General features: G+C 42.5%; 1 protein-coding gene across 1 annotated transcript in view; it reads left to right on the top strand.

The window, feature by feature from the left end:
• FAM227A (family with sequence similarity 227 member A) overlaps positions 1-26,876 on the top strand; it is a 31,224-nt gene continuing 4,348 nt past the window's right edge. Inside the window, exons 1-9 of the mRNA XM_067559487.1 lie at positions 1-942; positions 8,066-8,218; positions 8,547-8,648; positions 10,590-10,694; positions 12,479-12,602; positions 14,513-14,620; positions 15,701-15,780; positions 19,265-19,367; positions 21,418-21,542. Of these exons, the coding sequence (XP_067415588.1) occupies positions 727-942; positions 8,066-8,218; positions 8,547-8,648; positions 10,590-10,694; positions 12,479-12,602; positions 14,513-14,620; positions 15,701-15,780; positions 19,265-19,367; positions 21,418-21,542 (1,116 nt within the window). The 5' untranslated portion in view covers positions 1-726. The remainder of the gene's footprint in view (positions 943-8,065; positions 8,219-8,546; positions 8,649-10,589; positions 10,695-12,478; positions 12,603-14,512; positions 14,621-15,700; positions 15,781-19,264; positions 19,368-21,417; positions 21,543-26,876) is intronic.

Raw genomic sequence — 26,876 nt, 5'->3', positions numbered from 1 at the left:
GTTAAGGGGTGACTTATTTACAGTCTATAAATATATAGGGAACAAATATTAAATAATAGGCTCTCAGTCTGGCAGAGAAAAGTATAATATGATCCAATGGCTGGAAGTTGAAGCTAGACAAATACAGATTGGAAATAAGGTATATGTTTTTAATAGTGAAAATAATTAACCACTGGAACAATTTACCAAGGGTCATGGTGGATTCCTATCACTGGCAATTTTTAAAATCAAGATTGGATATTTTTCCTGCTCTAGGAATTATTTGGGGGAACTTCTGTGGCCTGTGCTATACAGAAAGCCAGACTAGAGGATCAGAATGGTCCCTTCTGGGCTTAGAATCTATGAATCAGTATAGAAGTAAGGAGAGATATTTTGCAGCTGGGGAAATTGAGGCAGACAGAGGTTAAATTATTTGTCCCAGGTCATGTAGGATTTATGGTTTATGTGACAGGGCCAGAAATAGAACAAAAATCTCCTGGCTTCTAGTTCTGTGTCTTAATTACAAGGTTGTCTTCCCCCATATGTTGTTGGAAAGGTAGTTGTCCCTAGGTCTATAATAATGTATCTCATTTGATATGTAAACCGGATGTCACCATAATTTTGCCATTTAACTTCCTTGAGCCAATACCTTCACTAATTCTTTAATGGTGAGATAGCAGAGAAGGATATGTCCATTTTCTCCATTCATACTCATATTCACTGGAATGGAGTAGGGTAGAGGGTAGCATGCTGTCTCACCTCTCTGACTCAGCTGAAATTCTCCTGGCTTGTGTCGGTGTGGCATCAGTCATGCTCTTCAGCCCCTCAGGATTCTCATTCTTTTTTCTTCTTGCTGCAGACAAAGATAGGAAGGAGATGTGCAGCTTTGTGCAGAAATATGAGCGCTCTATGCATGCAGCAGACTTTGACCCACTATCTCAGACCAAGCTCACTTACAAGAAGGTAAGATCACTGATGATAAGGGGCAGAATTCCTCCCCTTTCCGTCACATATACAACATCTTGTAAAGAGACAGAGTCCAATTCTCTTGATTGCTGGGGGAAATAATTGATGTATATGTTTTATTTTTGGGAAGGGTGCATAGGAATGTAGGAACTGCATTATTGCATCAGATCACTGGTCTGTCTAGTTCATTATCCCACCTCCTATCAAATTGGATCATATCATTAGTCAGTCCATTCCTGTATTCTGCTTCATTCTATACCAGTTCCACAGATTGATTATACAGTATGCTCTGTAAAGGATTATTTCCTTTCATTGATTCTAAATTTTACTGCCCTTTAATTTTGCAAGTCTTGCTTGTATTCTGTTGTGGAATAGGTAAGAAGGGGAAGGTCTGATCAGTTATCACTAGGGCCATGTCTACACTACAAACTGGTCAGTACAAGTTATGTCCATGCAAAGCCACCGCAGTTGGTATATTCGCTTGTGCACATGCACACTTGTCTGCTTGCTTTGGCACTTCATATACTCACCAGGAGTGCTCATGTCAATGCAAAGTGTGGTGCACTATGGGTAGGTGTCCCAGTGTGTCACATGCCGTCCTCTGATGCAATGCCTTTTGGGGGATTTTTGCAATGTGTTGTGGGGTAGAAATGAGTTGTGTGGGGAACTCTGGGGTCTGGGGGTCAAGGTTCCATCATGCAGTTTTTTCCATCCCATAATGCCATCCCTATCCCATAATTTTTCACATCTCTTTTTAAAATCCCACAAACCCATGCGGCACTTGTTGTCCACCATCTCTGACAGAAACTTGGAGCCCACACAGCTCTGCACTATTATCATGAACATTGTAAACACAGATCGAACGATCCCTCCAGTATTTGCAGAGCCACAGGAAACGTATCAATGGGGGACATGACTGTTTATTTGAGGACACGTTGCTAAGGGACATAGCAAAAACCAATTTAAGGTTGTTGATGGGATTCAGGGAGCAGCTGCAGAATGTGGAGCACTGTTTTAGGGCTTGAGAAAAGAACGCTGACTGATTGGATTGCATCGTAACGGTGTATAGTGATGAGCAGTGGTTGCAGAACTTTTTGATGCAAAAGGCCACATTGCTTGATCTATGTGCTGATCTCACTTCAGTTCTCCCATGCAGGGACACAAAACTGACACTTGCACTGACAGTTGAGAAGCGAGGGACGATCTCACTGTGGAAGCTTGCAGTGCTGGATTGCAGCTAGTCAATGGGAAATCATTTTGGAGTTGGAAAATTCACAGTGGGATCTGTTGTCATGCAACTGAGTAGAGCCATTAATCATATCCTGCTATTTAAACTGTGGCTGTAGGCAGTGTGCAGGATACCGTGGATGTATTTGCAGCTCTAGGGTTCCCAAACTGCATAGACAGTACATCCGTGATTTGGCCCCAGCACACTTTGCAACAGAGCACATCAACAGAAAGGGCTACTTTTCTATGGTTATGCAAGCATTGGTGGATCACTGGAGACACTTCTCCCATATCAGTGTGGTCATGATGCTTGTATCTTTAAGAACACAGGACTGTTCAGAAAGCTGCAAACAGGGGCATTCTTTCCTGACTGGTGGATTATCTTTGGTGATATTGAAATACCAGTTGTGATTCTGGGGGACCCAAACTACCTCTTGCTCTCCTGGCTCATGAATCTATACACTGGCCACCTTGATAGCTTCAAAGCAATATTCAGCTACCAGCCGAACTGGTGCAGAATGATAATTGAATGTGCTTTTGGTAGACTGAAGGGAAGCTGGTGGTGTTTACTCACTAGTTTGGATCTCAATGTGAAAAATATCCTAATGGTTATAACTGCCTGTTGCGTCTCGCATAATATCTGTGAGGCAAAGGGGGAAAAGCTGCAGCCAAAGTGGAGGGCGGAAGTGGAATGGCTGTTTGCTGACTTTGAACAGCCAGACAGAAGTGTAGCAATGTAGGCTTGTCTGACATAAATATGGGGGAGGCCTCATTTCTTGGAAGACAGGAGTAGGGAGGTAAATTACTTAGCTGGCTGAAAACAATAGTTGTTCTAACTAATATAAGTAAATGGATCAGAAAGATATGTGACAGAATGTCTGAGCTAGCCAAGATAGGAGGGAGAACCCAGGAAACCATTTACTACATGCAAGATAACAATGGACAAGATAAGTCAGGAATGGAAAGATGAGGTAAAGAATAGGTGAATCGTGGACAGTGCGTGAATTGAGCATGCTGTACAAGGACTGGTTCCTACAAATTAATCAAGCCAATCCAAAAATGTGTGATGCAATGTACAGTAAATGCAATGTACTGTGTAAATGTATATCAAGGAACACATCTGCTGTGTAAGTTTGGATATGTGATACGCCTTATACCTACCCCTCTATACTTGAGTCTGATGAACTCAGAGTAACTTTGATGTATGCCAAATAAAGGAATCTGAGTAATAAGACTGGAGACAAACTCAGTTCTTGGGGATCTGAATGGAAGAGGTTTCAGGGGAACCGCAATAAGGACCAGTAGAAGAGCTCAGTGCAGAGCTATGCAGTTGAGGGAGGCCTTGAAAAAGCACTTTAGAGTCAGCCACAATAATGTGCCATGGTGGACAGTGTTGTACCTGGCCTTGAAGTTTTGGGGATTGTTAGGAGTTGTGCAATACTTGGTGTACATTTATTAATATCACACTGTCTTTTAATGAACCTATGAATTACTTGATGCTTACTGTACATTTATAATTATTACAGTGCATTTTGCACTGAAGTTATGAGTTCTGTGATTACATTCAGTTACAATTAATGTGTGCTTTTGGTAGCACTAGGCATTCTGCTGTATATGTTATGAAGATGAACTTATTTCCAAAAAATTAAAATATATTGTGTAACAAAAACAGTGCAAAGAATAATGAGCAATTAAAAACCCACAGAAAATAAACTTATAAAATACATTAACAGAACAGAACTTTAAAATTAGAATGCTAGAAAACATTCTGTCCGTTTTTGCCAAACGTACACCAGTTGTGGCTCTCACAGGTCAGTGTATGTGACGCTGTGGTTCTTTTTCCTGTCCTCCAGCATGCAGAGGTAGGGTAGGGATGCAGCCCGTGTTGCCACATGGAATGTTGGGGGTTGTAGGGAACTGCTGAAATTGAGTTGTCTGTTGACTGCAAAAGGAGGTGAGCGTGCGACTGCTTGACCTACAGGTCAACAGGAGTCGGCAGCATTTGTGTTTGCTTTCTGAGAATCCCCATTATGTCTGGGTGCATATCCCTCTTCTTTCCCTGCTGGGACTCCTGGGCATTTGTCCTGTTCATGCTTTCCTTCTCCAAGCTGTCTGCTATATTCACCCTCGATGCTCACTGTTCGTGGTCTGATGCAGCACTGGTTTGCAGGATCTCACTGAACATGTCCTCTGTAGTCCACTTCTCCTCATCATGGACAGGCATCCGGTGGGTGTGAAGGGGGCACCCCTCAGAGCTGTAATGGCAGCAGCTACAAATAAAACAGATGGATGTATCATTGTATTTACAGTCACAACGGAAAGCAAACATTTAGTTTCAGAACTCCCTTCCCTTACTCCCATAAAAGTTTTAAATCAGACATGCTTACTGACACTTCAGCCTTGGAGAACCTCTGCACAGCACCACTCTCCAGCTGCAGCCATGATGAGACCAACTGGGAGTGTGGGTGAGGGAGGAGGGAATGGTTTGGTTGTGTAAACAGGAACATTTTGGCTCCTATTTCCCTGGGTATGAGCACAGAGCAATGGCACTGAATCCTGGCACTATTTTCCACTGGTGGTGGTGATGATTTTAACTGATATCTCAATCCTGAGGGTAACAAAGGCACAGAGAGCATAGCTGCTACTGGTGTCCTGAAGCCTCCTGGGCCATGTGACACTAGCCTGTTTATTGCAGTGGTGCCTGCCAAAGTCATTGTGGAGTGTCATGGGAAAGTGTCTGACCATGGAGGAAGAAATAAAGTAGCCATCCCTAGAAACCTTCAGGAGAAGATTGCAAACTATCTGCATGAAAATTTCATTGAGATTCCTCCGGAGGATACAAGGGACATCCTTATGTATATAAACAAATTGCTACACAGCCCCTGCCCCCAACCCGACAGGGGAGTGAAAAGCAGATAACAGCTCTACCTCTAAGTTTGTTGTACCTTTACCTCTTCTCCAACTCATCTTGTACGAGTAAAACAATGAAAAGCAGCTTGAGGTTGGGCCTGAGGCCATCTTCACATTTAAACTTTATAAAGGAGAATGCACACACACATTTATCCGAGGTTCTTTACCCTGGATCAGCTGGCAGGAATGTCTAGACTACGATGGAGTCTCTGAAAGATCCTGGCTTGCAGCATAGCAGAACCCCCTCACCACATGTCTCTCCTCCTTTTCCTTGCTGTTCACAGCAGGGTTCTCTCTCAGGCTCCACCAAGAAATCCATGGTGGTTTGAGGGATGCTGCTGGGGTCTCCAAGTATGGCATGCAGCTAGTTGTAAAACCAGCAGGTCTGTGGCTTGGCACCAGATTGACTGTTGGCCTCCTTGGCCTTGCAGTATGCCTGCTGCAGTTCCTTTGCTTTCATGTGATACTGCTGCTGATCCCTGTCATACCCTTTTGCCTGTATCCCTAGTGCAGTCTTTTTGTAGATGTCCACATTTCTGTGACTACTCCATAGTTGTGCCTGCACAGCCTCTTCTCCCCAGAGGCCCAGGAGATCTAATACCTCCTGTCTACTCCAGGCAGGAGTGTGTCTAGAGCATATAACCAGTATGGTCGGTTGCGCAGCTGTACACAACAAGGGAGAGCTGTTAGGTGTGCTCACCAAGCTGGGCAATAAGGAAATGGCATTTCAAGGATACATGGGAGTTTTAAAGGGAGGAGTGATGTCTTATGGTCTCCATGACCCCTGGACAGTGGAGTTCACAATTGTGGCCATAATGGTCATTCTCGGGCATTGTGAGAGACCTGCTAGAGAACTGTTAGGGTCAATACAGGTCATACGGTGTCTACACTTGCACTGTGTCAACCATAATGTGTCAACCATGGCTCAGCGCCATTCAGGGAGGTGTTGTTACTGTGTCACTTGTAATGGGCCACTTACATTGGCAGAAAACAAATTTGAGCGTAAACGCGTGCATAAACGGATTGATGCAAGGCAACTTACATCAACCTAGCTTTGTAGTGTAAGCCAAGCCTAGGCCGCTTGCTCATCATTGTGGACCCGTCAGTCAGGTCCCCTCTAACTTCTTTTCTTCAAGCAAAATAATCTCAGCCTTTCAGTTTCTCATGTGTAACTCCTACAATCATGCCCCTAACGGTTTTTGGCATCTTACTGTGGATCTTTTTCTAGCAATGGATCACTAGTCACAGACCCAAGAGTAATAAGCTCTACACAGGTGGAAATCATGATTGCCCTCTCCCTAGAGTCTGCAGAGGAAAGGGAAGTTACACAGGAAAAAGAACAACAACTAGTATAAAGACTGCAGCATACTCCTCTCATTCCTTTCCCCTAATTCCATCTTCTGCTGGGTGTCAGATTCTGTAGACCTGTGATTTTCAGCCTCTCAAACCATGATCTGACACTCAGCCATTTGCAACCAGTCCTCCAGGGGTAAAACTTCAAAATCTTTTGTGTGATACTTTGGAGTAGCCACCATGAGAATCAGCACAATGCTTAGGGTCTGATCCTGCTGCTGCTGAAGTCAATGGCAAAACTCCCATAGACTCTAAAAGGACAGGCTCAAAACCCTTAATGGGCACTCCTGGTATCTGGACCAATTGTAAGTGCCTGAGCATATCCACTTCAATGGGGACAAGGAATGGTCATGGACTGGTGACCAGGCCCCCTGCCTCGCACACTCCCCATTGAAGTCTCATGACCCGAGGTTCAGAATCTTAGCTATAGTTAAAAAAACAGATAAATGAAGACTTGAAATAGCTAGTTCCTGCCTGTAGGAAGGCGCAGTGGCCTTCCTCCGAGCCTGGGCCCGAGGAAGGGCTGCAAGGGCACGATCAGGCCCTAAACAGGCCAGCAGCCCAGTCTGCCCGGCAACCGGGCAGCCGGCCACCGATAGGTTCTGCCAGCCGGCCAACCTGGCAGCAGGGGGGTGGAGCCTCAGTAAGGACTGCAGCTACAAAAAGCAGGCCCTGTGGCTCAAAAGGGAGAGGATTGCTGCTAGAGGCAGAGGTGCTGTCCCGCCAGCTGCAGTGAAGGGCTGGGCCTGGCCTGGCCTCCGCCCCAGGCAACCACCTTCCAGCATCAAGGCCCCAGGAGTGACCCCAGCAGCCCGCCTCTAAGGCCTGGATTGGGCCTCCAGGCCCCTTTGACTGGCCGAGGCCTACAGGCCCAAAGGCCCAAAGCCCCCTGAAACTAAGGGCTAGGAGTTCCCCCTGGAAGCTGGCCCGGACTTGGAGGAGCTGCCGGATGCCGAACCCCTGGAGGCAGGACCAGACCTGGAGGAGTTGCTGGAGGCTGAGCCCTACCCCAAGCCCTGGGACCTGGAGGAGCTGCCCCTCACTGAGGAGCTTACCGCCCGTGGACGAAGAGGGACTGGCTGGTCTACCCCGGGCGGTGTATCCCAGCGACCCGGAGGAACCGACGGATGCAGGTACTGGGGAATACGGGGAGGAAAGAGCCCAGGGACAGCCATAGGCGTGGCTGTACAAGGGGTAAGCCCAGTTGGCGTGTTGCGGCAGGAGCCCCGCCGACTGAGTGGCAATGCCTTTGCCACTGCTAGGGCCCTGGGCTGGGACGCAGTGGAGTTGGGTGGGCCTGCGTCCCCCTCCCCTCCCCTCTATCCTTGCCACCCCCAAAGAGCAAATATTGTCTCCTGCCCACTTGACCCGAGGTCACTGCTCCTTGCTCACCCGCCCTGCCTGAAGTCCGGGGCGATAGCCTGCGGACGCTAATATCCACTCTTTGGTGGAGGGCGCAGTGGCCTTCTGCTGAGCCTGGGCCCGAGGAAGGGCCACCAGGACCAGACTGGGCAGGAGCCCGTTCTACACTGCCCTTGAGATGTAAAGCACCAGGCTGGGGGATTTGCAGGAACTTGTCATTAGTATATCTGTTTTGTGTTATGTCTTTCCTCCCTCTTCTCCACTCTAGCCTCAGAATACATCAGAAAAGAACAAGCTGGTGGAATTGTATCAGTACCCAGGGTACAGCGAGCATGAGCCAACACCGCTGCCTAACGGGACGGAGCTGACTGATGTTGTAGAGAAAGTGGTGTGTGCCCAGAGAAAGTCAGCAAGTGGAAAGGTACTCTGCATACTTACAAGGACCAGCAAAATGTGTGCATGCATGTGTGCGTGCGTGTACCTACATATGAGTGCATGAGTGGATATGCATGATTGCCATGTACATGTATGTGTATGAGTGCTGTGAGAAGGGTGCATTAGTTTCTCAGAAATGGCATGCTGCTTGTAGGGCTCTGTAAATGAGAGATTAGGAGGTTCTTAAGGATGGATTCATGGCACAGTTGAGAAAATGGGGGGTGGGGGTGAAGATCAGAGGGTGATCTGTCTTGTGAGTGTCTCTTCATTTGTCTGTGCTGCATGATGTTGCAAAGTTTTCATTTCTCTGCCAGACTCCTTTTCCTTCAAAGATGCTGCAGAAGTTTCTCACAGCTCCAGTCTCCCATGCTATCCTGTTGGACAGCTTCTGGTGGTTTTTTCTCCACTTATATCAGGTATGGAAGAGCTTAGGACAAGGGCTGGATATTGATGTATTTCACGCAGTTCCACTGAGTATAGAGTCTCTGCCAGAGGGTAAGTTTGATAAATGTCTCAGAATAATACTGAAAACAAAAGTTTGAAATTGCATATCTGTAGTGTAGTGTGATCCACTTCTGCTCCATCTCTCCCTTCTAGGCAGCAAATACCTGCTTCAGCCAGGCCCCCAATGCACTACAGACTAGAGGGGGATCCTAGGTCAGATCCCTTGGAAGCCCTGGTGTAAGGGTGTACCACCAGCAGGGCTGGGAATGGGGTTGTCATGCAGCACACAAAAGAGATTCTGGAACAGCTCCATTTTGTAGAGCTGCCACTTGGTAGCTCTGGGGCAGCTGCCATAACTTAAGAGCAGCCACTGGGCTTTTTTGGCCCCTAACCAGCTCAGAATCATCAGGGTAAAAAGATGTCTTAAAGCCACCTTTGCTCCAACTCTCCTACTGGGATGTTACTGTGGAGCCACCACATACAATTGTATCCTAGCTGTTTTCACACATATTGTGCCAAATTATTATGCTCTTATTTATGCTCTGACTGTTGATTTCAGTAGAGTCAATGGAGTTACTCCAGATATATGCTGGTGGTCTAACTGAGAGCAGAGTTTGGCCTACTGTATTTATTTTCATTATTGTTGCTCACAGTTCTTTAAATTAATTGATGGGCTAAAAGACGAAAAGTTTAAAATCAACAGCAAGAATTTTTATTTTGCTTAGTAAAACTGTTTCCATGTCAGATGAATTTTCTTACCAAAAAGACATTTCCTGTGTGATCTCATGTCCAGAATTAAAATCAGTGATTAAAATTAAAATTAAATTAAATTGTGTGTGTGGGGTGAAAGAGAGAGAGGGAGAGAGCAATTGTGTGTGGGTGAGACAAGAAAACAAGTTTAGAAAAAAATTAATTAAAATAATTTAAATTACATTGAAAAAGTAATTTTCATCAGTATATATTTGCTACTGAAGTTTTAAAAAAAAGTCAAACCATTGAACTGGCTAAGCACCTGGAATCAAAGTCAAAGTGTTAACCCAGCGTTTGACTGCCTTTTCGGAGGGTGCAGAGAGACTATTTTCTTCGTTTCAGTTTATTCAACTAGTTCAGTTCAATGATTTCATTCAAAGTTGAGAAACTGATTGGGAGCTGATGACCAGAAAGAATCTGTTCCAAATTTACTAACTACAGATAATACTTTAATAAATCAGCTAATTTTAAATTCAAAATATGTTTTTATAAAATTACCTTTTTCCCTATGTATCCAGCACATTTGTTAGTTTTATTTTAATGCATTTAATGCTGTTTCATGCATTTTTAATTTAATTCCAATTTTCATCTAAATGTTGCTTGACACAAATCGTGAGTAAACAATGATCATGTGGTAAATAAGAAATGCATCATCACCCTTTTTAACTTAATGTATGTTAAGCTAAATAATTGCTTAAATAAATGTGCATAAATATACTGATCATCCTGATTAGCAAAATAAAATTAATAATAATAATAAATAATACCTAGCTCTTGTATAGCTCTTTTTATAAGTAAATCTTAAAATGCTTTACAAAGGAGATCAGATGTACCAAATTTAGTGTAAAGGCTTTATTTATTTACAAATCAACATGTTTTAATGGTTACCAACTACTGAGAATCAACCTTTATTTAGAAAAATAACTAAAGAATACAAATAGATAACAAGATTAAAATAAATTATTTAAATCAAGGTTTCCAGCTTGCTGATTTAAATCATTATTAAAATCGGTGATTTAAAATACTTTGATTTAAATCAATCCACCCTGTTCATGTCGTAGTAGAACATGAACCTTCAGACAGAATAGAGGATCTTCATGTAGCTGTGGTTTGATGGGTAGGTGACTGCCTCTTCAGTTATACATTCATTTCTTTCTTGGTAGCCAAATAGAGAGATTCAGGGACGGCTGTTTGATCGCATTGCAAAGAATTACGCTGCTCTCCTGTTTGACTGTCACAGGTTTCGCTACGAGAAGGCTCTTATTAAAGTGAGTGTAAAAAGCGGTTTAGAAAAAGCAATAGACTTTACACTTCAGCAGTAAAATGACCTGGTAATATCCACCACTATCTGACCCTTTACCTCTGGCCACAGGGATTATCTGACCCTAACAACACTTTATATTTTTAGAATGCTGTACAGACACTTACTAATTAATTCTTCCAGGGCTTGAAATGTACAGTGATCAATTGGACTTGAACTCTTGTTGAATATCAGAATATCTTGTCTGATATCCATCCCCACAGTGTGGAATGCTTCATGATGAGCAAAGTGGTTCATGCTCTTGTCTTGTGAATATCTTTTAATAATATAAAATCATGGGGTAATGAGATCTGAGGAGCTGCTCCGTTTCTCCCCATCAAGGTTCACACTTCATACCCTCCTCTTGTTCATTCCCATGTCTTCATGTCCATCCCACAGGCTCTTCACCTTCATCCTTACTCATCCTGTGAATTCCCTGTTGCCTTCTGTAATTTCTGGTTCATTTCCAAGAAACTAACCCTGATCCCCAACCTTTTTATGTTGGACTCCCTCCATCTCCTTGTCTCATTGAAAGCTGATTCTCTCCATCTCACTCGGCATCTATGATTGCCTTTTCTTTCTCCAATTCCCCCCAATCAGTAGGCCGAAGCATTGGCACCCACTTCTCACACTTATTATTATTTATTTATTTATCAATCATGTTGATTATGGTAGTATCTTAAGGATAACCAAGGATGGGGCCCAGTACAAACACAAAATAGTAGATGGTCACTGCCCTGAAGAGTTTACAATATAAACAGACAAGACAGCTCTAGGATGAGGGAAGGGGCAGAACACACAAGCAGAGTAAAGTATCTGATGGCAGCAAATGACATATTAGTTCCCTGGTTGTTTTTATTTTTGAGAAGATAGGTTTACTTCCCCCCTACTCTATGCCTTTGTCTCCATTGAGATTAACTCCATCCAGCTCTTTCTGCTCTCTATTTGAGTTATTTATTTACTGCCTCAGGCTTCATTTTCCCTTGACCTTGTTGTCTGGCTCTATTTCTTTCTTTCACTTCAGTCTTTTATCCTCACCCTGGTGGCCTTGTATGTCCACACTGATGGCCCATCTGATTCTGATGCCTCTTGCTTCTTTTGGCAAACATGACCTTCAAAGAAAGAGGGAAAAAAAGGGGGGTGGGAGTTGTCTCCTTCTTTGCCCCCAGTGATGCATTTTTCTGCTTGTTTCTGAGATTTAGAAATTCATGTCTCCCCTTAGAAGAATTTAGTGTCTGGAGAACTAGTGACATCACAAGAGATTGAAAGTTGAGCAACTATAAAGGAAAGGGATTTTTATTCAAACTCTTTGAAACTTAGGTTTTGGTTCGTTTGTCTGAACATCTATGTAATGCAGGGGTTTAACAAGTATTTGGGAGGTAGGATGGCTTTGTTTAGGATTTGACATCCCCCTGCATCTCCTCAGTTAAGGTATGAGAGGTCCACATACACTAAGAAGTCTTCCAACAAACCAGACTTAACATTCTTGATGTTTCTAAGGTAAAAAAACAAGCAGGAAAAAGGGCTCAAGAAACAAAATTCCAATGCTGTCTAAATGATTGTTTATATTCAAACGGAGAATATTCCTTTATGACTGAATCTCCCTGCATTAGAGTTCTGGATAGTCCCTGTATATGGGATGAAAGAATACAGACCCTTTTAAGCTCTTAGAAAGAACAGACTGTCCCCAAGATCTCTCATGAAACATGTCTAGATTGATGGAGTTCTGATTTTTCTTTGCTTGACCCTTAGGTTTTCCCTTCATTGCTGAGCCAAACCTTGTACACCTGCTTCTGCTCCAGCTTCCCAAGATCTTGGTTCAATACACATGAGTTCAAGTCTCAGCTCTGCAATGTGCTGTCAGAGTGGATGGCAGGTGAGAGGTCTTTTCTTCCTGCTTAAAAAGCTGTATGTGCAGGTCATATTAGCCAAATGGAGGAGAATACTTTCCATCCTTTCAAACTGTTTCTCTGCCTTCCTTCGCTGGACTTAATAAAAATATCTCTAGCTCCTTTCCATCCTGTGGTACCAGAGGGCAAGAAGAATAGAGAGGAAAATAAGGGTAGAACAGTGTGAATAATTGACTCTTTGGTTCAGCCAGTAGACCAAAAAAATCAGAAAAAATGCTCTGTTAGTCTGTTCAGTTCCAAAAATGTTCAGGATTTGTCAGCAAATCTGAAAAGTCTTTGTCAGTCCAGCAAGCTGCGTGTCCATGTCCCAAACTTTTAGCCCAGTGATTAGGATGTTTGCCTGGAATATGGGAGACCCAGGTTTGAATCTCCAATCTGGAGCAGGGACTTTAATACAGATTTCTCCCCTCCCACGTGAGTTTTGTAACCACCAAGCTGTTTTAAGGTGGGTTGCTCTCAATCTCTCCTGTGAAAGTTGTTTCACTTTCTATAAATACTTAAATATTCATTGGGCCAAAGAGAGAGTGAGTGAGAATCAGGGCTGCCTGGAAGGTATGGGGAGCAACAGTTTGCCCCAGGACCCAAGTTGAGGACCCCCAAACTGAGTAGAGTTGTAACCTGCTGGGGTCATAGTGCCACTCAGGTTTGGGCTGGCAGCTCCTCTATCATAAGGGAGAAGTATCACGAGGATCAGGCTGAATGGTTCTGTGACCCTAGGTGCCATGTCACCATGCCCAGAGGGGGGAGCTAGGCCCGGCCTTGTGGGACAGGAACTGCCACTGTGAGAAGAGTGTGGGGTGGGCTTGTTCTTCAAACTCCCCCCCCCTCTCCCACCGGAGCCTCCCCTTAGAGCTAATGTTTTTGGAAGGGGATGGATTTTCAGATTTTGCTCTGGGCCCCCCCCCCCCAAACTTCTGGGTGGCCCTGGTGAGAACAACTGTATAACTTGGCAATTGAGGCCCTCCCATGAGAGGTAGGAGATGTGGATTCATATCTTCTCTTTCCCTGATTCAGAGGAGGGATTTGAATCCATATCTCCTGTTGCTGGCCTGGAAAAGGTTTTTCTCTGTCAAACTAATTGAGTCAAATTCATCAATAGTTTCATGTTGACAAAAACTGTATTTTTGGCGAATAAACTATTAATCTGAAAAATTTCACCCATCTCTAAATATGGGGTCCTGATACACAATTTTCTGATCTCTGGGAGAAATTCCTGGTCATCCTTTCTCCATTACCATGCTCACTTTGGTGACCTGCAGCAAACATAAAATCAGTTCCTGGGACTCAAGTGTTCTGGGTGGGATATTTTCTTCCTGCAGTTCATCCCTCTTGGATAGACAGGAGATAAAGTCCAGTGGACATTTTCAGCCTGTGAAGTAATGAATACTACCTGAAAACTGGGTTTTCACTCTGCTCTTACTACCTCCTCCTTCCTCAATTTATCCCACTTCTATCATTGTCTCTTCATTCTGCTCTGTCTCATTCTCACCTTCACTATCACTCTCTCTTCCTATTACTTTGATTCTCTTTTGTTGTCCCCTCAAATGAAATAATAATACAAATTTTAGTCTTAGTCATGATATAAACATAGGATTGGGAGCAAGCAACTCCTGAATTCTATACCCTGTCCTGGAGCTGATTTCCTTTGGTATCTTGAGCAATTACCAACTTTCTGCCTTTGTGTCCATCTGTGTAATGTGGATGATACAGCACCTTCTGGGGCATTGTGAGGCTAAATTAATGTTTGTTGCACACTTTGAAGATGAAAAGTACTACAGAAGTGCCAAGCATTATTTTCTCTTTCTCTTATTACTACTTTTGTTATTTCTCCTTCATTTCCAGTCTCTCTCACTATTTCTCATTTTTCCTTCCTTAGGCACACTGCCTGTCCCAGGGAACTACAGCAGCTGGGATTACTCTCAGCTGGAACCAGAGAGATTTAGGAGGGAAGATTTGCTGTCAACAAAGGGAAAGCAGAAGAAGGGTGAGAGCACTGATGAAATAGCTTCCCCTTCCCCTTTCCCCCTCATGTCTCTGCTGAGCTAAACAGGGGCTTGGTATCTAAATCAGACATGCACTGTTCCCTACAAGATGCCTTGTCTTTGCAGGACCAATAAACAGCTGTGCTGTGGAGTTAGGAAAATGGGATAGTATGAGTCACAAGCCTGGCTCCATGCTGATATATTGTATCTGAATGATGTCTGTGTAAGCTGCCCTTTTGTCAGAGAGAGAACTGATAAATAAATACTCAATTGCACCCTGAGAATCCTGGCTAAAGAACTTTTGAATGATCAAGGACGACCTGAGCTAAGCTGGGATAAGTGCTCTTTGCCAGCATGCAGATTTGCATTCAGTTCTGTCTGTCTCTTACTCTCAATTTTATCAGGCAATGGGAGAGCTGCAGGGACCAGGCTTGGTTCTATAGGAGTAGTACTTTGCATTGCGCTGTGGGAGACTTGGACTTCGTTCCTTCTCCTAGGTTCTCATTCACAAGCATTAGAGGGAAGCCGGGAACACAGTATATTACACATCAGTACCTACTCTGGCCAGCTAAAAAGTGGCTTTGACAGATCCCAATGGGGGTCTCATCCAAGGTCATGACGTGTGGGACTGCAAAGGCGGCATGTTTAATAGGGATGGGGGAGAATATTCATCATTCTGGAAGGAACACAAAGAATCTTAACAAATACAGACTGTAAATACAGGGACAGAACCAAGATCTCATGCGGTGAGTCCCAGGTAAACAGAGCTTTGCATAGAGCAGGGGTAGCCAAACTGTGGCTCATGAACCACGTGCAGCTCTTTTACAATTGAAGTGCAGCTCGCAGATCCTCCTATTCCCCTCCCTCCCCATACTCCACCTACCAGACTGGGGTGGGGAGCTCAGAGCTTCTGCCCTGTGGCAGGGTGGGGGGGCTAGAGGATTCTGCCCAGCGGGGACAGGGTTCTGGGGGGGGACCAGTAAGTTTGGCCACCCCGGCGTAGAGTGTTCTTTCTACCCAGACTTGGTCCTAGGTCACACATTTAAAAATAATGGGCAATACGTGTCACTGTTTTTCCCCAGAATCCTCTGTCCTTTTTGCTTCCTCAAAGGCTTCTGGCGGCCCAGAAAAGACTCTTCAGCCATCCACTCAATCATGCAAGGTAAAGAGCATCTTGTTCATGAAGATGTGCAACAAAGCATATCTTTTCATCTTTCCCCTTTCTCCTGCTAGTGCAGATGTGTTTCCTGTTCTTTTGTCCAATTGACTGTTAAATGATTTGGGAGAAGGGACTTTCCCCTCACCATTAGGAAAGGTTTCTTAATATCCATCTATATCTTTTGATCATCTTCATTCCATTACTCTGAGTTATGTTTAAACACTTTGTTCAATTTCTGTGCTGTCTTGGAATTTACACTCAAAGAAGGTACCCTTTACTGGCTAACCATAGATCTTGATAATCATTGCCCATACTCTAACTCCCTGAGCCAAGGAAGAGCCTCCCTAAGAAACAAAGAAGTCAGAGAGGGAGGTGGGACAGACAGGCATGTTTGGTTTAGATGCCTATTCCAAGTGCTTGAATATTACTAAGATTCACAAAATTTAAATACAGTAGAACCCCAATTTTACAAAATAATTGGGGACTGAGGAGTTCATAAAATTGAACATCTCAAAATTACAGTAGTTATGATTAATAAGTTGCAGTATGGTGCACTGCATTCCTTTCCTCTTGTCTTTCAAACCATTGCAAAGCGATTTCCAATGCAATGAAGGAATCGAGGTCTGAAGATTTAATTTTTGTTAAACCAAAAGGGAGATGGAGCAACATGAATTATTGTTATGGGTAAATGTACAATCCCTTTTCACTATTTATTTGTTCATTCACTAGTAACCTAACACATTGCTTGTGTTCCAAGTTTAACCAGCTAGCAACAGTAACTTCTTATTTATGGAGCATGTCAGCATGCTCTGCCTTCCTCTGTTTTGTACAAGGCTCAGTCAAGTTAGATGAACATATGAGAATTCCACATGCAGAGAACGTGCAAGATCAAGTTAATAAAACACAAGGGCCACGATTTTCAAAAATAAGAGCCTGTAGTTAGTCTCCTAAATCTATATTTAGGTGCCTAAATAAAGGGTCAGATTTTCAAAAGTGCTGCACACCTAGCAAGTCCATTGATATTAATGGGACCTGTTAGGTGCTCAGCATTTTGAAAATCTTGCTCCTTATTTTTGAGCCTAAGGTGAGGCTCCTATTTTTGAAAATCTTGGCCCAAGTGACCAGACAATGGACTGACGCAAAAGCAGTAATGTCTGTACTTGGATACAAGGTGACAAATATCTTAGGAATACCTTAGCTAAAACAGTTATCTTAGATATCAGAGCAAGTATCTTTTTGTTGCTTATAAATATATTTCTTTCTTTGTTAGATTAAGGAATATAGGACATAGGACTGGAAGAAACCTCCTGGATCATCAAGTCCAGTCTCCTGTTATTGCAGCCCTCCTGTCATATAATCCCATTCATAAAGTTGCCAAACTCCATTTAAAACTAGTTTGATTGTTGGCACCCACTCCTGTTATTGGGAAACTGTTCCAAATCCTCAGAAACCACCTAATTTCCAGCCTAAGGTTAACAACAATTTTCAGCCCATATAACACTGATGAGCTTTGCAGTGTGTTAGGAGGAAGGAAAAGGTGGTCATTTTGTGTACAAGAACCAGGGAAAGTGTTCTGCGTATGAGGTCTTGTCTACATATGAAACACTACAGTGGCACAGCAGCAGCTGTGCCACTGTAGTGCTTCAACGTAGACATTACCTACACTGATGGGAGAGGTTATTCTGTCACTGTAGTTAATCCACCTCCCTGAGAAGCAGTAGCTAGGCTGACAGAAGAATTCTTAAAATTGACCTAGTACTGTTTACAGTGGGGATTAGGTCCATTTAACTATATCTCTCAGTGGTGTGGATTTTTCATAGAAGATAGAGTGGAAAACAGGTACAAAATTGGTATTGAGAAGGGTGGCATGGAAAGAGCACAGGCAGTGGGAGGCCAGTATTAAGTGAGATGTGGGCAGGGGCTGAATTTTGCAGAACCCTTGAATGAAAGGTTGAGAAAACTGAACTTGATATGGAATTCACTGAAAAGATTCAAAGCAGGGAGTGACATATCTGAGCAGCATATTTTGCTCATGTACAATGGGAGTAAATTGGATTCCAGTTGATCTTTACTGGATTGCCAAGGTTGTGTGTTGCGGAGAGAGGAAGGGAGGGAAGGAGAAGGGAATGGGTGATCAGTATTAAGGTTTGCCTGTTCGTTATTAACTGGTGTTAGAAAAATAAGCATAATTAGGAGAAGAGCAGATTTTTGTCCTTGAAATCCACCGTATGGGGTATATTAACCAAACATTTTCTTAGGGGAGAATATACTCCCCTCCACACACAAAGGCTCTATAAAACTTTTTTTTTACTCCCCTCTATAAAACTTGTATGTGGGGGCTGAATCTTGCTCATCTCTATAATTTTTTAATGAGAGTTCCTGCTTTCTAATGTTTGTAGACAGTTATATCAAATCCCTTCCTCCACCCCAGATCAAGCTGAATATAGCCTACCGCATTTCATTCTTTTAATATCTCTTAGTAAATTTAGCTCTTCCAGTCCCCAGATCACTTTTATTGTTCTTTGGATCAGTGTGTGAGCTGGAAGAAACTTTGTGTACATCATGATATCTATGTCATCCAAGTGGGCTACATATTCAGATTCCAAGGCCAGAAGGGACCACTGTGATTATCTTGTCTGACCTCCTGTGTAACATGGGCCATAGAACTTCCCCAGAATAATTCTAAGAGCAGATCTTTTAGAAAAACGTCCAACCTTGATTTAAAAATTGCCAGTGATGGATAATCCACCATGACCGTTGGTAAATTGTTCCAGTGGTTAAAAACGTCTCTGTTAAAAATCTATGCTTTATTGCCCGTCTGAATTTGTCTAGCTGAAGAAGGACTTATTGGTTGCAGCCCAGCCTAGGGTCTTGCCCCTGGAGAAAGACAAAAAGTAGTTCCCTCTCCCAATCTGCTCTGGAAGGTGGCAAAGGGATATTATGATTCATAGAGGTGCTATGAGGTAAAGGGATTTCTGGAGGAGATTCATTGAGTTACAAAATTGAGTCACCTGTAGATCTATAATGTAGATCCCCAGGCCAGCAGGATGGAAGCTGGGAAAGAATGCTAGTGTGTTGCTCTTTAACAGCCTCATTGAGCAAACTTAAGATGCCAACGGCCTTTGAAGGAAGCCACTTCCAGACATTCTGCAGCCAGAGGCCGATGGCTTCGGTGAAGGCTGGGGCATTTGAGGGAGTGTTCACATCAGTCACTTTTTGCTAGACAGAGGATTGGGCAGGTGTCTTAGCTAACTACCAATCCACATAGTTATATTCTAATGACCTAAAATTTCTCCTGTAGTTTCAATTGAAGAGGTTATTTTTTATTTCCCTTCTTATGATTCTCCTATGTAGTGCTACTGATATAGACAGCTGCTGTATTTCTCCTCAAAGACAGTTGTGTTTTAGTGGGGGGCAAATGACACTTTTCAACATGATGCATGTTCATTAAACTTTTTTCTTTTCTTTCCTTCTTTCTTGGTCCCAGAAATCTATGCCTTTGGTCCAAGCTGTCAACAAGTACCAACCTGATCAAACAAGTCTGAACCTCAGCTCCAAGGAAACTGTACATTCATCCATGTCCTTGAAAGGTAAAGGATGGGGAAGAAAGGTGAAAACTTCTTTGATATATTCAGACTTTCTAGGGACTCGCTGTTTCGTGAGTCCCTTGTAATGTAATAGGTGTGTGTTCCCTATATGACAAGTAAGAGGATATGTGTTCATCCCATTCACTTCGGCTAATCAGAATACAGTAGAACCTCGCAGTTACAAACACCAGAGTTATGAACTGACCAGTCAACCACACATCTCATTTGGAGCTGGAAGTATATAATTAGGCAGCGCAGCAGCAGAGATTTAAAAAAAAAAAAAAGGCAAATACTGTACAGTACTGTGTTAAACATAAGCTAGTAAAAAATAAATAAAGGGAAAGTTTAAAATAAAAGATTTGACAAGGTAAGAAAACTGTTTCTGTTCTTGTTTTATTTAAATTAAGATGGTTAAAAGCAGCATATTGCTTTTGCATAGTAAAGTTTCAAAGCTGTATTAAGTCAGTGTTCAGTTGTAAACTTTTGAAAGATCAACCCTAATGTTTTTTTCAGAGTTACGAACATTTCAGAGTTACTGTGACACTGGGCCAGAAAGGGCTAAGCAACTTTGCAAGTTGCATGACCCAAATTTGACCTTTAAAGACATATAATGAGGGTCATTCTTTATAAGTAGACTAGAGCTTTGATATGCAAGTGTATTGTTGGTAGTTATTTGATGTTGTTTACATATATCTTGTTAAGAGGTCAAAAGGGAATATTAATATCTAGCCTTTGTAATAACATCATTTGCCTATATTATTCTTTGAGGTTTAAGGAAACTGTTTGGTAATTTTCTGCATTAGCACAGTTAACAATGTGTGTCTAGGAAATGAAGGTTTTACTTCAAAAGACAATATACATTACTATTTTCTGCTCATGGAAATATCTGTGGACTGTCTTGGTAGTTTAAATGGCTATTGCTGACTGTATTGTCTGAGGAAGGACCCATTGAGTAAAGATCAAAGGTTGGCTTGCTTTCATCAAAGCCCACATAAGGGAATTACCTGAAAGTGCCCACCTTGCTTCAACTATAAAGGAAACTTCAAGGTTGATCCTTTTTATCTCAAATCTGTCCAAGCTTGTCAGAGAAAGTTTGGATCACAAGATCAGGCTCCCAGCACCAGGCTGGAATCACCCTGCTAATTCTCATGGGAGAATTAGAACAAACTCTGTACATAGACTATTTAGTCTTCATTTCTCTGGATTCGATTTCTAACAAAAAATCTCTAAACAAGAACTGATGACCACAAGCTGTTTGGGTAATTTCAGAGGCTTTGCAATTTTAGAACTTTGCAACTCAGTTATCATCTCTTCTTTGAAACTGACTTACTGTATAACTTTATTTTCCTTTGTATATGTACACTGAGCTTTTAACCATTACTCTTTCTTTTTTTTTTTTTAATAAATATTAGTTTAGTTAATAAGCATTAGCTTTAAGCATGTATTTGGGTAAGATCTGAACTATTCATTGACCTGTTTGGTAATGTGTCCAATCCTTTGGGATTGGTAGAACTTTTTTACATATGATGGATAAAGATTTTCAGTAATCCCCATCATATCTGACTTGGCTGTCTGGGTGCTAGACAAAGGGCTAGATAGTTTTAAGGAAACTGTTTTGTCTTTTGAATGACCAGTGAGGTGATCAGAAGCTGTTTGTTGCTGGCTTGGTATATCTTATGGAAGAAAAACCACCAGTATTTAGGGCTTTGCCTGCCTCATTCTTTGCAGTTTGCCCTGTTTAAACTATCTCAGCATGGCTCCCCTGGAGGCCAACATCACAGTTATGAACAACCTCCATTCCCAAGGTGTTCGTAACTCTGAGGTTCTACTGTATATTAGAGCTGCTTGTATGTGTATCAGCTTTCTTTTGTGGCTGAACTAATGCAATTGCTTCTTAGGGGATTGATTTCTGGTGTGCACATGTGTATCGCTACCTCCTACTTTTACTGAATTAGCCATGTCTTTATTCATCTACTATATTGATGAAGAGAAGTATTATAACTATTAAATGGTGAGGAGATATCTTACAACTGATGTTTCTTTCTTGCCCCAGGCATCAATCCTCATACCATGCCACATGATCTGCAGCTTGAAAAGGATAACCTGAAAAATGCTTGGAAGCAGCCCCTACACACACTGGAAACAAGGCGACTAAAGATTGCCCCACTTCATAGAGAGGTGATGCTGTGCATGGAGTGGGGATGGGAGAAGTTGTGACACTGAGTGAGGTTTTCTCTTCCTCTGGTACAGCACACATCTGCTGGTGACTCGTTGAGATAAAGCCTGTTCTATACTGTTGGCGCCAAAATATCCTCCGAACTCCAAAAAGGAATCCTCACCAGCTGTCCCAAGTACTTGATTTTAATAAGGCTTTTGACAAAGTTCTACTTGACATGCTCATAAGCAAACTAGGGAAATGCGGTCTAAATGACATTACTGTAAGGTGGGTGCACAACTGGTTGAAAGATCGTATTCAAAGAGTAGTTATCAATGGTTTGCTGTCAAACTGGGAGGAAGTATCTAATGGGGTCCTACAAGGGTCAGTCCTGATGTTACCCACACACTAGGGCATCCCACATTTACCCCAATCTGTACGGCTCAAGGCATAACCTGGTTAAGGCACTCCCATCCTTTCCCAATCCATAGGGCTCTGGGGGAAAGGCACCTACCCTTATCCAATTCACACACTAGGGATCAGGGTCACCCATTCTCAAGCTGTAGGGCTCCAGGTGTAACCTGGTAAATTGAAGTACCTATCCTTTCCCAATTCATACGGCTTTGGGCATAATTCTCTGCAGGTTTGCAGGATCTGTTAACAATGAAGGAGCCTTACACAGTAATATCCTTATTCTCTATTTATTAACAATTACTAAAATAGAATACAAACGCTAAGCATACAATGCTCACCACTCCCAATAAAGCAGACAAATGTCTCCTGCTGACCAATCAGGATTAGATCATCTGGGGACTCCAGCTTCTGTAAATACAGTTGGGTGTTGGGGTCTGGCAGGCAGCTCTGATCTTGGGCTGTGTCCTGGAGTTAGGTTCCAAAGAACTTCCTTTTGGATCCCAGTTTATATAGTTAAAACTTGACCCGGCTTAGTTGTACATTAATCAATCATTTTAAACTAAAGTACTACAAAACACCAATCCTAGCCCATTACGAAACGGTTCTTTAACCAATCATATCCCACCACCTTAATTGGTTATGCAATAGATGGAACCAATCAAAGAACCAGACAGAAAACATTCAGAAACACAATAGAGAAGTGGGTGCCATAAAGACAAAACAATAAGAACTGTAGATTTTACAACCACATCTGTTGATAAGTAATTCCTTGCCAGACAGAATGCTATCAAACAAAGTTTTCTTTAAACATCTTAAGATTTGTTTCTTTGTCTGGTGGTAGTAGGACATTGTTACTATTAGGACATGTTACGTTTTCTTGATGTAATTTCAGGAATGTGAAGATGTGACTACATGCTACTTAGTTTATGGCTGCTGTCTCTCCTAATATGGCTGCTACTGCTTAGCTCATGAACAAGGCCTAAGCTTAGCCAAAAAAACAAGGCCTCAGACCTTATACACTGGATCTGGCACTATTCAATATTTTAATTAATGACTTGGATAATGAAGTGAAGAGTATGCTTGTAAAATTTGCAGATGATACCAGGATGGGTGGAGTTGCAAGCATTTTGGAGGAAAGGATTACAATTCAAAATGACTTTGACAAATTGGAGAACTAGTCTGAAATCAACAAGATGAAATTCAGTAAAGACAAATGCAAAGTACTGCACCTGGGAAGGAAAAACTCAAATCCACAGCTACAAAATGGAGTATGATTGGCTGGGTGGTAGTATTGCTTAAAAGGATCTGGGGATTATAGTGGATCACAAATTGAATATTAGCCAACATGATGCAGCTGTGAAAAAGGCTAATTTCATTCCGGGGTGTATTAACAGGAGTGCTGTATATAAGACATGGGACGTAATTATCTCGCTGTACTCAGTACTGGCGATGCCTCAGCAGGAGTACTGTGTCCAATTCTGGGCACCACACTTTAGGAAAGATGTGGACAAATTAGACAGAGTCCAGAGTAGATCAGCAAAAATCATAAAAGGTTTAGAAAACCTGACCTATGAGGAAAGTTTAAAAAAACTGGGCATGTTTAGTCTTGAGAAAAGAAGATTGAGGAGTGTCCTAATAACAGTCTTCAAATATGTCAAGGGCTGTTATAAAGAGGATGGTGATCATTTACTTCCCATGTCCACTAAAGGGAGATTTAGCTTCGATATTAGGAAAAGCTTTCTAGTATAAGGATAGTTAAGTTCTGGAACAAGCTTCAAAGGGAGGTTGTAGAATCTCCATCACTGGAGGTTTTTAAGAACAGGTTGGACAAAAATATTCAGTGATGATCCAGGTTTACTTGGTCTTGCCTCAGTGCAGGGGGCTGGAGTTGATAACTTCTTGAGGTCACTTCCAATCCTACATTTCTATGATTCTGTGGTTGTGGTGGTGGATTTGCACTAGCTCAGTGGTTCCTAACCTGTGGCCCAGGGGCCAAAAGTGGCCTGTGTGGTCTTTCAAAGTGGCCCACCACTCCCCTCCTGCTTGCTGCACCAGGAATTCACCACCTAAGGAATCAGGTGGAGTGCGTTGCTGCAGGACTACAAGACTGGTGCAGGCTCCTTGTTAGAGCCAAGGGGACGGAAGATCAGCGCTCTCCTTCCCCTGGCTATAGCAGGGAGCATGGCAAAGTGCTCCTCCTGGGTCCATAGGCACTGGGGTCCCTGCTGGAGTCAGAGGGAAGGGAGATCAGCACTCCTCTCCCTTGGCTCCAGCAGAGAAGAAAGCGCTCTGCCCGGGTCTCTGTGTTGGGGTCCCTGCTGGAGTCAGAAGAGGAAGGGAGCACTGATTTATCGTCCCCCTGGCTGCAGAAGGGAGCCACTGCCTAGGGACCCAGGAAGAGCGCATGTGACTATAGGACTCATGCAGTTTCCTGCTGCAGCCAGGGGAATGGGAGATCAGCAAGGAGACAGCATCCTTGCTGAACTCCTTCTGTCTGGCTGCAGTGGGAGTGGGAGGGTGGCTGTTGGTGGAGCAGCCAGGACCTACCATGCTTGAAGAGGGGCAGGACTCTAAAAATCAATGCCTTTTAGTTTGGCCTGTACTTAGCAGGCCACCCACCGTGCCTTAGCTACCAGGCCATGTGCTTCAGTGTGTAGTGACAGTCACTCATCTACATTAGAGCTTTGTCTGTGATGTACTGTGAGTGATTTGTAGGTGTAAAATAGTGAATGTAAAAATGAGCACAGTAGCATCAAAATGTTTACTTTAAATATGTAGTGATTTGTAGTCCTTAATGGTGTATACGTCAATACATTTTAATGAGTTGATAGACTGGTGGCCCTTCAGGGTTGTAAAAATGATATTTGTGGCCCTCGAGCCAAAAAGGTTGGGAACCATTGCACTAGCTAATACAGGCAAACACTTGCTCTCCCAGCGCACATCCACATACCCTCCCTCTACAGCCTATGTGTAGGTCCCCCATTAAGGTCCTCATTTTTCTACTACAGAAGACTGGATGGGAAGACTTTTTCCCTCCCTCAACTCCCTCCCCTGGGAGCATGTACTACTATAGAGCTTAAATAAATTCCCAACACATTTGAATTATTTGAGAGCACAACTTCCCCACTACAGCATCTGGGTTCAATTTTCATTTTCTTGTTCAAGTCCATACTGAAGTCCGTGGTTGTGCATTCTCCACAGCCAACTTCCCTTACTACTTTCCCTTTGGTGCATCTAATCTTTCTCACATCCAGTCTGTTAACAGACTGTTGTATTTACTCTTCCTCCATTCCTAACACAGCAACCTCTTACATCCATTTGTCATTGCTACAATAGCACTGTGATGGCTGGGGATGGGAATAAATATAATGATATAGTGTTCAAATTTGAACCACCTCCCAGTGGCACCCACAATATTTAATAATATTTTATACTCTGATAGTGTCTTCTGTTGGTGGATTTTAAAATTTGAGATTATTTATCTCTCAGATATTAAGTTTCCCTGTGGAAAGTGGCCATCTATGAAAAGTGTTCTTAGATGCCCTGAGCCATCCATATGCTGCAACCAATGTGGCCCCTAAAGTACCAAAGTGCCATCCAAACCATGTTATAGAAAAATCCATAGACAAAGGAGTAGAAAAAAACCTCAAATGAAAAGTACCAAAGCATATTGAAGTCAATGGGAGCTGTGCACTTGCATCTGAGAGGCTGATTTGACCCTTGAGTTTGAAAGACATAATAAGAGCAATGAGAAGACAGCAGAAGTGTTCATCATATCCAGATGTAGAAGACTTTGAATAGTCTATATACTTTTTAATATATGTGGCAGAAACACCTTGATACAAAATACTTTAAAAAAAAAAACAAAACGAAAAACCTAGAACAATTATATCTATGAATGCATATGTAGTTCAAAACTGCAAAATTAATGAATTAACTGGGCTATGACTGCAAAGTAAGATACATTGTGGCATAGTGGGTGGAGAGGGATGATTTTAAAGTTAGCCATGAGTTTGTTGAGAGCTAAAGAATGTTATTTTAAGCTTGCAATAATTATGGTGAGGCTGCTGATATCTGAGATTATTCTGAATTGAAAAAGAGACTGCTCACAATCTCTTCTGACCATCATCAGCCTGACAACATATGGAATGCGGGTGAAGTAAGATTGTTTGTTTTTCAGTGGTTTGCATGCAAAGCCAAAGGGTAGAAAACTGGTCAAAATAATAGTAGGTGGTACTACAGCATGACTGGTTAGAAAGAAAAGTTGCTAACTGAAAGTGCTACTCAACCTTGAATATTCCAAATGCACCAGTTACCTGGAGACACAATTAAAATGCTTGGATGACATCTACTATATGAACTGATTTGTTTAATACTTCTTAACAGTAAAACTCCAAAGATGCTTGTTTATGAGTAGTGCCCCTGGTAATTTTGATAGACATCTTCCAAATGTGAATTTTAAAAAGGCTTCTGATAAACTGCAGTTTATGTCTGCAATCAGTGAATTATGGGATAATCCTGAAGTTTAAAATCTACAAATTGCATTTAATGACGGCTCTAATTTCTAAAATGGACTCCACTGAAAGTGCCACATTGCTTACAAAACAAATGAATCTATTTGATGTTGTTAATCAGCTTACTTAATAGTAGAAGCACTGGACTTCTGAGAGTTAGAATATACTGAAGACAAAAATATTTCATGAAATATGACTTTTCTAGTTGATCACACACTGAATGCTGTTCTCCCAGATGATGATGGTGAAAATGCACTGCCTTATCTTGAATTAGTCACATACCTGCTGTAGATTCTAGGAAAGCTTGAGATTGCTTGTGAAGAAGTTAGAATAGTGTTAGCCCTTTGACCTGAGCAGTTAGTCAATATTCAGGGCCTTGCTGGGTTGTTTTCATCGAAAGGAGAAACTGATGATACAAGTCAGGTATTT

Source organism: Emydura macquarii, unplaced genomic scaffold (assembly GCF_026122565.2).
Source record: "Emydura macquarii macquarii isolate MOO-44397 ecotype Brisbane River unplaced genomic scaffold, CSIRO-AGI_Emac_v2 contig_2205, whole genome shotgun sequence".
Classification (NCBI taxonomy): Eukaryota; Metazoa; Chordata; order Testudines; family Chelidae; genus Emydura; species Emydura macquarii.
The sequence above is the reverse complement of the archived record's forward strand: the minus strand, read 5'-3'. Positions and strand labels throughout refer to the sequence as shown.